This window comes from Ipomoea nil, unplaced genomic scaffold, assembly GCF_001879475.1.
Source record: "Ipomoea nil cultivar Tokyo-kokei standard unplaced genomic scaffold, Asagao_1.1 scaffold2610, whole genome shotgun sequence".
Taxonomy (NCBI): Eukaryota; Viridiplantae; Streptophyta; class Magnoliopsida; order Solanales; family Convolvulaceae; genus Ipomoea; species Ipomoea nil.
This window is the reverse complement of record NW_017619038.1, coordinates 751,768-762,559: the sequence shown is the minus strand read 5'-3', so window position 1 is coordinate 762,559 and position 10,792 is coordinate 751,768. Positions and strand designations below refer to the sequence as shown.

Sequence of the window (10,792 nt, the reverse complement as noted above, 5' to 3'; positions counted from 1 at the left end):
GCAAGACGTGAAGAGGAATTTTTCCTTGCAAAACAGAAGAAGGCATCCGATTTATAAGATAGCAAGAGTGAAGTATAGCATGCCCCCAAAAATTCTTAGGAACCTTGTTATGAATGAGCAAAGTACGGGTTGTTTCAACAAGATGCCGAATTTTTCGTTCAGCAACTCCATTTTGCTGAGGAGTTCTAATACATGAAGATTCATGAAGTATTCCATGTGATGAAAAGAAAGAAGTGAAAGAGTCAGAAAAATACTCTCTTGCATTATCACTTCGTAAGATTTTGAGAGATACCCCAAATTGATTCACAATTTCATTGTAGAATTACTGAAATACATCAAATAATTCAAAATGGTTTTTCATTAAAAAGACCCAAGTGCACCGAGAGAAATCATCAATGAAGACAACAAAATATGAGAATCCCAAAATAGATGAAACCCGACATGGTCCCCAAACATCGGAGTGAACTAGAGAGAATGGGGTAGTAGATCTCCTATTCACTCTACTAGAATATGAGGCTCTTGAGTGTTTCCCAAGTTGACATGATTCACACTCTATGGCTTTTAGACTTGACAAACTTGGAACAAGTTGTTTTAGTTTATTGAGATCAGGATGTCCTAAGCGACAATGGTTAAGGAGAGGTGAAACAGTTGCAGTGCAGGCTATTTTGGTATTGGTAGGATATAAAAGGTGGTAGAGACCTCGTTTCCTACACCAATTGTCTCCTTTGTTTGACGGTTCTAAATAATTACAGAATCAGAGGAAAAGGTAACTAGACAATTCAGAGAATGAGTAAGTTGATTAACTGAGATCAAGTTGAAGGGTCAACCGGGAATGTAAAGGACATTTGATAAAGATAAAGAATAAATGATGACTTTTCCAATTCCTATAGCCTTTCCTTTTGATCCATCACCGAAAGTAACAGCAGGAAGAGAGTCTGAGAAATTAATATGAGAGAAAAACGAAGGGTTATTAGAGATGTGATCAGTGGCTCCAAAATCCAAGACCCAAACTGATTCAGATCTTAATGTAAGGGCAGTATGAGAGACAGTGGTACTGGAAATTTTTAATGCACTGTCCAGAATTTTGTGTTCTGCCATAATCATCGGAAAAATATGAGAAAAACACCGGTAGGGTCGCAGGAAAGAAACAATCTGATCTAGAAATTTTGGCCAGAAAAAGTCGCCGGAATAAGTGTCACGCGCCGGCGCGTGGCGTCGGAGGTCTGCCTTCGAGGTGGCACGTGAGAGCGCGTGAGTTGACGATGGGCGGCCGGAAAAGATGGGCAAGGTCGCCTGAGTCCTTGTTGGAGGGTTGTGGTACCACCTTTGTGAACAAAGCTCCCAGTATTGAATAATATAGAAAGAGGCAGTAGCAGTGGTTAAGAACACAGTTCACTGTGTTCATCTGAAAAAGTTTTCAAGGTGGCTCTGATACCATGTTAAAATAGTAGAGGGAAAAGGAAGAAATGATACTTTATTTCATTGTATCTGTTTCAAGTTCTCCAAATTACAACCATATATATAGGCATAGAAAGGCATATGAAAGGGCATGATAAATGCTGGAAAACTACTCCTCTTCTCAAAGCTACAACTTCCTAGAGTAGAGTAAATATGACTGTCTATTTCCAACAGGTTTATTTATGAGATATTGGAATGCACTAAATAGGAAGTAGTGCACACTCCCTTACATATGAAAAAAATCTGTGGAGGGAGTCTACTTTGTTTAATGTGAAGTTCACTGCATGAATTGGCTATCATATCATGCAACATAGCCTCTTAATTTCTGTCTCTTGCTACATTTACCATGACCTGCAATTCTACGCCTTGTTTAAGCTTCATTTGCACTCATCAAATACGGTGTGTCTCTTTGTTTGCCCCAGGTCGTGATGCACAACAACCGGTGGTTTTAAGTGATGGGGGAGTGATTCGGATGAGGATTTCCACACCCCACCACGTGATCCCGACGAGTTGGAGAATGTGGAACCAATGCATCCCCGTTCCCCCAAATCAAGACATGAGGGATGCCAAGGGAACTCGTACGCCTCATGGCCTCACGTACGCTACAACAGAGGCAAGATGTTAGTACTATCTGTATGGGGGGACTTCTGGGCTTCCTGTTTACTGAATTACCTCTACGTCTTGGCCATTGGTTGGTGTCCAACTTTGACCCTTCGGGAATGTCGCTAAAGTTGAGCAACGGGAGTTCCATCTTCATCACAAAGGAGGATGTCGCAGCTGTGCTCGGACTCCCAAACGAAACTGGTCCAATTTCTGAGAGCAATAGCAAGGTTGTTGGACCCGAGTTGCGGGCATGGAGGAACAAGTTCATCACAAAGCAGGATGTCGCAGCTGTGCTTGGACTCCCAAATGGAATTGTTCCGATTTTCGAGCGCAATAGCCATGTTGTTGGACCCGAGTTGCGGGCATGGAGGAACAAGGTAAATCAATGAAAAGCTAAATTCACGGTCAAGGCCCTTACCACGCAGCTATTAAATCTCAAAGATAGCGGGATGTGGTTCAAATGGCATTTTTGCGTGGTTGTAAGCACCCTCAACGGTTATGCGAACCAAAGGACTGTCCACATGTTTCGGGACGTTACGAAGATCAGGAACTTGGATTGATGTGGCAATCTCTTGCGCTCCTTGGTTAGCACCCATGCTAGCTAGTTGTTCCCAGGACACCACTCGAAAATTCCCAGGCCCATTACTCTTTTTAACTGTAAGTAAAGTACTTGTTTGAAAACATGAATAAGTGTACTTGTGTATTATCATTTCTAATATGTGTGCAAACAACTTGGTGCAGCTCCTATATGTTGATAGGGTGGTAGTCGGTGCACGGGACGTCCCATGAACAACCCCAGCGTCGGACGGTTGGACTTCAAAGTTGATAAAAGCACGGGAGAGTCGGGAGGCTAATGCTGGGGTATTCGGGCACGGTCAGTTGGATGCACCGCTCAGTGCATCAGCCGCGCGGGTGCGGCGTCCTAGCCTCCAAGAAGTTGCACCAGACGACCAAGAAGACCTCGGACTATGCGCGGTGCACCATGAACCCGCTCCAGGTGCCAACACGTATGGTATGCCTACTTCACCAATGCATTCTCAAACCCGTTACAATCCGATGCCTAAGGCGTATTTAATTTGTTTCCCGCTATCTTTGATTTTGTTGGGATCTGTTTTGCAACAGGGGTTTGACCAAGAATTCGCGACCATGACTGGAGACCTTTCAGTAGCCACGTGGATTGTAGAAACGGTACGCCAAAACCCCAAACAGGCTCGTGAGGACCAGAATTTCCAAAGAGTAGCCGGCGTGGCGAATTTAGTGCTAGGGTTAATACGAGGGCCGACGAAGGACACACCCCAACCCACCCCCGAGGCACCTCAGGCCCCTTTCCCAACATCTGTGCACCACGAGGATGCTCTTTGGCATAACACACAATTCTTCAGGGAGTTGGACCGTATGGAGGCGGCGGCGACACGGACAACGACGTGCGATACACCGAGTTTTAGCCTTGGGTTGACACAGGAACTAGCCACGCCAACTCCTTAGGTTCGTGTCTAAACATCCTCACATGATTTAATTTGGAGAAATTTTATTTTTTGGGGTACCTGTACACATCGTGGGTTATACGCTTAGCTCGTACAAATTATAGTTCTAGCTTTAACAAAGAATGATTAGTTTAACAGTTATACGAATCACGTGGTAAACGAAAACTGGGGTTTTGTGAGGTAGGAAGAAAAGTGGGACACCAGTGCATACACTCTTAATTAATAATGGAGCACTTATATGTGTATACTGTAATAATTCAGTATTTAAATATGTTGAACTGCTCCATTATGTGCAAAAATGTTTAGAAGTCAGCTAAGAGTACACACATTATATTGACAAATCAAATTTCCCACGTAAGAACCTGATCTGTGGACTATTTTAGTGCACTTATCTGTAATAGTGCACCATTATTCCTGATCTTCTTTTATAGGTTCTGAACACTATACCATGCAGTTGATAGCAGAACAAAGTTTATGAACCCATTTTGAATTAGTTGACCAGTTGAACTATGTCTAGGGACAATAAAAGCCTATTATTAGTTGGGAGGATGAAATCAGACTCTTATCATGCTCAATTACTGTTACATACATGGGTGTTTTTCTCTTCAGTTTGTTGTGGTCATTTTCTATTATTTTTCTTCCCTATAATTATATTCTTTATTGTCTTGACTTTAGTTGGTTATGAAATAATTCAGTATTTGAATCAGTTGAGCTGCTCCATTATGTACATAAATGTTTAGAACTCAACCAAGTACGCACATATAACTGTTATGTTTCTTCCATTTTACTATTCACTCATTTTAATTCTGGGGATAAAAAAAGTTGGATAAAAAATGAAAACATTATATGGTTGCTAAGGTTCGATTGTGGGTCTACAAAACCATTTAAGACTTACTTTGTGTGCACAAGTGTAATACACATAGTTGTTCTAAATCACCGTTGCAGGTACCTCTACATGCGCAGCAAAGGGGGCCAGACCGGAATAGGCGGTGTCACGGGCAACGGCGATGTGCGATGCACCAAGGTTTAGCGTAGGGTTGACACAAGAACTGGCAACGCAAATACAAGAGGATATCACGGCTGGACTGTCGAATGTTCCCACGCGCGCCAACTCCTCAGGTTCGAGTCTAAATATCCTCAATTGTGTGCACTAGTCTAATTACACATGCTTGTTCTAAATTATTGGAGGAATAGAGTAAAAAGCCAGAGGGTCTTTATTGTATTTTCCATTCCTTACTGTTGTAACCGCTGTAACAACATATATTTGGCTAGACAGTCACCATCACCAAGAAATGTAATTCAGTTTTTCCCACTTCAATTTTTCCTTTCCCGCTTCTCTCTTCTCTTTACGAAATGGTATCAGAGCCGCAGCAGTGGAGCACCTACGCCGCCGCGGTCTCCGGCGAGGCTAGTCAGGAAGGACAAACAGTGCCACCGATGACTGCCTCACCGATTCACGCAGTTCCGACTACGCTTCCACAGACACAGAGACACCAGAGGATGGAGGATTTCGAGAATCCGTTTCACTTCAGCTCAAGCGACAGTTCGAATGCAATCCTGGTGAATCCTCCCCTAATAGGGAGCTCCAACTACAGCTCTTGGAGCATATCCATGAGGATAGCTCTGGAGGTGAAAAACAAGTGGTGTATCGTTGATGGTAGCATCTCGACACCAAACAGAGAGAATAGCCAGTATCGCTGCAATTTGATGGTGTGTTCGTGGATCTTCAAGTCCGTGGACTCATCCATCGCTCAGAGTGTTATGCATCTAGATAAGGCAGCAGACGTATGGGATGACTTGAAGAAGAGATTCGCGCAATGCGATGCTCAAAGGATCTCCACTTTGCAGAATGAAATATACAGCCTGAGACAAAAATCCTTGTTAGTAAGTGAGTACTACACAAGATGCTGGACGATGTGGGAGGAGATGAATACCTTGAGGCCTCTCCCGATCTGCAAATGTGATCCCGGGGTGCCTGCGATCTCGCCAATTAAATCCGAAAGGAACGCGACATCGATCAGGTCATTCGTTTTCTGCAAGGCCTAAATGATGAATACGGAAGCCTAAAATCTAATGTTCTAGTTCTTGATCCCCTGCCTGAAGTATATAAAGTTTATGTTATGGCTGAAAAATTGGAGAGGCAGATCAATGTGGCAAGTCTGAGCATGAACACCATGGAGATCAACCAAGCCAACGTTGTCCAGAACTTCCAGGCCCCCGTAGATGATCTGGCCGCCGCTGTCAACACATATGCTGCCAGAAAAGTCATGAGCAATGGAGGAAACAAGCCTAAGTGCACGTTTTGTGGTATGTCCGGACACACCGTTGATAAATGCTATAAGAAGCATGGCTATCCTCCGGGGTGGGTGCCAGGCTACAAGTCCAAAGCTAAGCAACAAGGTGCAGCATCGGTTGTGAATAATGTCTCCGATCTTGGAGTCACAAATGACCAGTTTCTGAAGCTGATGATGGCCCTCCAGAATCAGATGGTACAACCGTCTAGTTCCAACACTGCCTCTGCCGTATCTTTGAACCCGAGATTCAATGAGAGCCACGAAGGCAAGTCCCCTATCTCTAGTGTTAATTTTCTCTCATTATGCAGTTCTACTTGGATATTGGATTCGGGTGCTACAGACCATATTGCGTGTTCCATTAATTCCTTTGATAGTTATTCTGATGTTGAAGGAGATGAGGTTAGTTTGCCCACTGGAAAACGCATTACTGTAAAACACAGAGGGAACGTCAAACTTGGGAATGGCCTTTTGCTGAAAAATGTCGTGCATATTCTAGATTTTCACTTCAACTTAGTTTCAGTGAGCAAGTTGCTAAAAGATACACATTATAACTTGATTTTCTCATCTGAGCAGTGCATGATTCAGAAACCTTGTGGGATGATAGCTGGTTTGGCTAAACAAGAAAAGGGATTATATGTGATGATGAAGCAGTCATTGCAACCTATTGCTAGCTCTAAGAATGTGGTTCTGCAGTGTAATAGGATTGAAATATGGCATCAACGCCTAGGCCATTTCCCTATGAATAAGCTACATGTACTCAAAGATGTTCCAAAACTATCTTCTATGAATAAAGCTTGTGATGTTTGTCACTTAGCCAAGCATAAACGATCCCCTTTTCCTTTAAGCATTTCATCATCCACTGCTTGTTTTGATTTAATACATGCTGACATATGGGGTCCTTTCCCGATTTCTTCTTTGAAAGGAGAACGATATTTCTTAACTCCAGTTGATGACCATTCAAGGTACGGTTACACATGATGAAAAGGAAATCAGAAATAAGAGAGTTGATAGAGCAGTTTCATAATTTTGCTTTCACACAGTTTGGAGCCTTAATCAAGATGATTCGCAGTGATAACGGTCCTGAGTTTGACATGAAAGATTTCTTCACTCGTAAGGGAATCATTCATCAAAGATCGTGTGTGAATACTCCTCAACAAGACGCAGTAGTTGAGAGAAAACACCAACATATTCTCAACGTAGCAAGATCCCTCCGATTCCAAGCAAAATTGCCTCTCGAATTTTGGAGTCATTGTGTTATGCATGCAGTGTTTCTGATCAACCGCATCCCTTCACAAGTGATTGAGGGTTTTAGTCCCTAGTGCAAACTATATGGTAAAGAACCAAACCTCACAATGCTCAAGGTGTTTGGGTGTCTTTGTTATGCTTCTACATTACCTCACTTGAGAAACAAGATGGAACCAAGAGGCCGGAAGTGCATTTTTATAGGAATGCCAGCCAATGTCAAAGGATATATTCTCTATGACTTGATTGATAAATCAATTTTTTTATCTCGTGATATAGTGTTTTATGAGCTGCAGTTCCCTTTCTCTGAGGATGCTACACAGTCTGTTGAACAGCTTAATCCCCCTTTGCCAAACATTCCTATTTCAATGACTTTGGATTACAGTGATCAACCTACAGAGGAGAGCTTACCTGCCAGACATTTTGAGCAGAATTTTGAGCAGAATGCATATAATGATGTGGCCAGCAGAATACATAATCCAAGTGCCAACTGTAACCATGGTGATGATGTTTACATTGACAACTCTGCTAGCCAATCCCTTCATATACTCCCCTCTGATCACTTGCAAGATGAGTCTCAGTCACAACATGAAGAGGTATCTATCGAGGAAACTAATGATGTTGAGAATGCAGTACACACCACTCCTCTTCGACGATCGGGTAGAAACAGACACATGCCTACCAAACTCTATGACTACTACTGCGACTTGGTGGTAAATCAGGGATCCTCTCCTCATGTTTTATCTAAGGTGGTGTCTTTCAACAACTTGTCATCTACACACAAAGCTCTAACCATGTCAGTCTCCTCTGTAACAGAGCCCTAGACCTACAATCAGGCCATTAAACATGACTGTTGGAAAAACGCCATGAAAGCAGAGATTGATGCACTTCAGGAAAATAATACTTGGCAGATTATGGATCTTCCAGTAGGCAAAACACCCATTGGTTGCAAATGGGTGTTCAAGGTTAAACTTAAAGCCGATGGAACAGTAGAACGTTACAAAGCTAGGTTAGTCGCGAAGGGATACACACAGCAATTAGGGGTGGATTACTTGGAGACCTTCTCTCCAGTAGCCAGACTAACCACCATCAGAACGTTCCTAGCATTGGCAGTTTCAAATGGTTGGCACATTCACCAGATGGACATTAACAATGCGTTCCTTCACGGTGACCTTGATGAAGAAGTCTTCATGGTTCGACCCCCCGGCTTTCAAACAGATAAAACAAATCAAGTATGCAAGCCCACAAGATCACTTTATGGTCTGAAACAAGCAAGTCGGCAGTGGAATGCAAAGCTGACCGCTTCTCATATAAATAATGGTTTCAAGCAATCTAGTGCAGACCCCTCTTTATTTACCAGAGGCAGTGATGACAACTTCATTGCATTATTAATCTACATTGATGACATCTTGGTAGCCAGCAGCAAGATGGATCTTATCCAAAAACTCAAAGACATGCTTAATACAGCCTTCAAAATCAAGGATCTAGGAGTTCTAGGCTATTTTCTGGGAATCGAAGCAAAGCTTAGTACTGATGGTTTAAATCTCTGTCAGCGCAAATACGTCCTTGACATCCTCAGTGATGCTGGCTTCTTAGAGTGCAAGCCAGTACGTACACCAATGGTACCGGGATCACGCTTATCACGAGAGGATGGAACACCTCTAGAGGATCCAGGGAGCTACCGAAGGCTGGTCGGAAGGCTTTTGTACCTTACGGCAACCAGACCAGACATCACCTATGTTGTTCACCATCTCAGCCAATTTGTCAGCACTCCCACAGACATGCACATGACTGCAGCTCATCATGTGCTTCGCTACATAAAAGGATCCCTTGCCCAGGGATTGTTCTACTCAGCATCAAATCCTTTCAGCCTTAAGGCTTTCTCCGACTCAGACTGGGCTTCATGTCCTGAGACTCGCAAATCAGTAACCGGGTTCTGTATCTTCCTTGGTGCATCACTTGTTTCATGGCGTTCAAAGAAGCAACCTACGGTGTCCAAGTCCTCTTCCGAAGCAGAATATAGAGCACTACCTATGACTGCATGTGAACTGCAATGGATAAGTTCCCTTCTCCAGGATCTACAGGCTACAATGACAGGTCCGGCACTTGTCTTTTGTGACAACAAATCCGCCATTGCCATCTCCGAGAACTATGTTTTTCACGAGAGGACTAAGCATATCGAAATCGATTGCCATGTGGTGAGGGATAGAGTTGCTCAAGGATTGATAAAATTACTATCTGTTTCTTCCCTCAATCAAATCGCAGATGGTCTAACAAAGCCTCTGTCTGCACCCTTATTCAACATGTTTGTATCTAAGCTAGGAGTGCAAGATTTGCATACTCCTGCTTACGGGGGGGGGGGCGGGTATTGGAGGAATAGAGTAAAAAGCCAGAGGGTCTTTTTTTGTATTTTCCATTCCTTACTGTTGTAACCGCTGTAACAACATATATTTGGCTAGACAGTCACCATCACCAAGAAATGTAATTCAGTTTTTCCCACTTCAATTTTTCCTTTCCCGCTTCTCTCTTCTCTTCACGAAATAAATCACAGCTGTAGGTACACATGCGCAGCAAAGGGGGACCATATCGGAGCCACCTCCCCAATGCGTACCACCGAGGAAGAGAGATGGTGCAGATCGCAAAGGCAAGAGCACGCTCGTTCACGAAGACTAACCTTTCGGCCTGTTTTGGCCTGTTTTTCAACACCTCAATGGGCTACCCCACCATTCCTCTTCCACCCATTTACGTCGTCTAGATGTGGCTCTTCGGCTCCCCGCACGGTGATCGGTAAATGGGGTACACCTTACGTAAATATAGCTACGAGGCAAACCGAACTCCATGTAACAAGCATTTTGGTTTACTTGATTAGCAAGGAAGTCTTGTTCCACCATGCGAGCCGAAAAGCGAAATAGTTTACTTGTTCGCTATATTGTTCCTATAATGTCTTTATTAAAAAAATTATTCATTATCAATAAATTAATTAAGAGAAATAGTTTTATTAGTTATATTGTCTTTATATTTCTCTAATGTAAAAAATGCTTTACATTCAAATTCATCAATTCATTATATTCACTACATTGTCTATTATCTTTTTTGTGCACTATTTATTAATTAAATATCAAAGTTATAATACAATTAATACCATAAAAAAATTAAAAAAAAAAATATAATTAATAAAACCAATCATATTAACTACTTTGAGGGGTTTGTTGACAAAGAGAGTATTCAAATCACACAACAAATTGAAGTGAGAACTACCTCGTAATGTCCTTGTTTGACAATCAGCGGTTAGCGTTAGCGGACTAGGGCTCTGTTTGGCAGAGCTTATTTAGGAGCTTATAGCTTATTTGGCTAAAGTGTCATCCCGCACCTTAACTATATTAGATTATTCATCCCGCACCCAGACCTTTAATAAGGTATATTTAGATCCATGAACCAAATTTTTTTTTCATCTAGCATTTTTCACAAGTAACCTACAGGTTACCGGTAATCTATGATGACATGGACTCTTTTTTTCTTTTTTATTTTTCTTTCTTTTTTCATTCTAACACCTTGGCCATTCTCCAATATATATCTCTCCATGGGGCTTATCTCACAGCCTCGCAATACAAAGAGCGTTGTCCATTGAATCAAAAGACCACTTAAATGCCATTTTAACAAATTTTTCTAACAAAATGTATGAGTAAACATAATCTAACTACAATGCATTAT

The 10,792-nt window shown here is 42.3% G+C and overlaps 1 protein-coding gene across 1 annotated transcript; it reads left to right on the top strand.

The window, feature by feature from the left end:
• The first annotated feature begins 4,898 nt into the window (after nt 1–4,898).
• Nucleotides 4,899–5,591, top strand: LOC109154155. Its single transcript, XM_019302017.1, has one exon. The coding sequence runs from the start codon at nt 4,899–4,901 to the stop codon at nt 5,589–5,591; it is 693 nt and encodes a 230-aa protein (XP_019157562.1).
• The last annotated feature ends 5,201 nt before the right edge of the window (nt 5,592–10,792 follow it).

What these genes read in the sequence shown, in the direction of transcription:
- LOC109154155 (XM_019302017.1), top strand. Translation starts at nt 4,899, where the DNA reads ATGGTATCAGAGCCGCAGCAGTGGAGCACCTACGCCGCCGCGGTCTCC.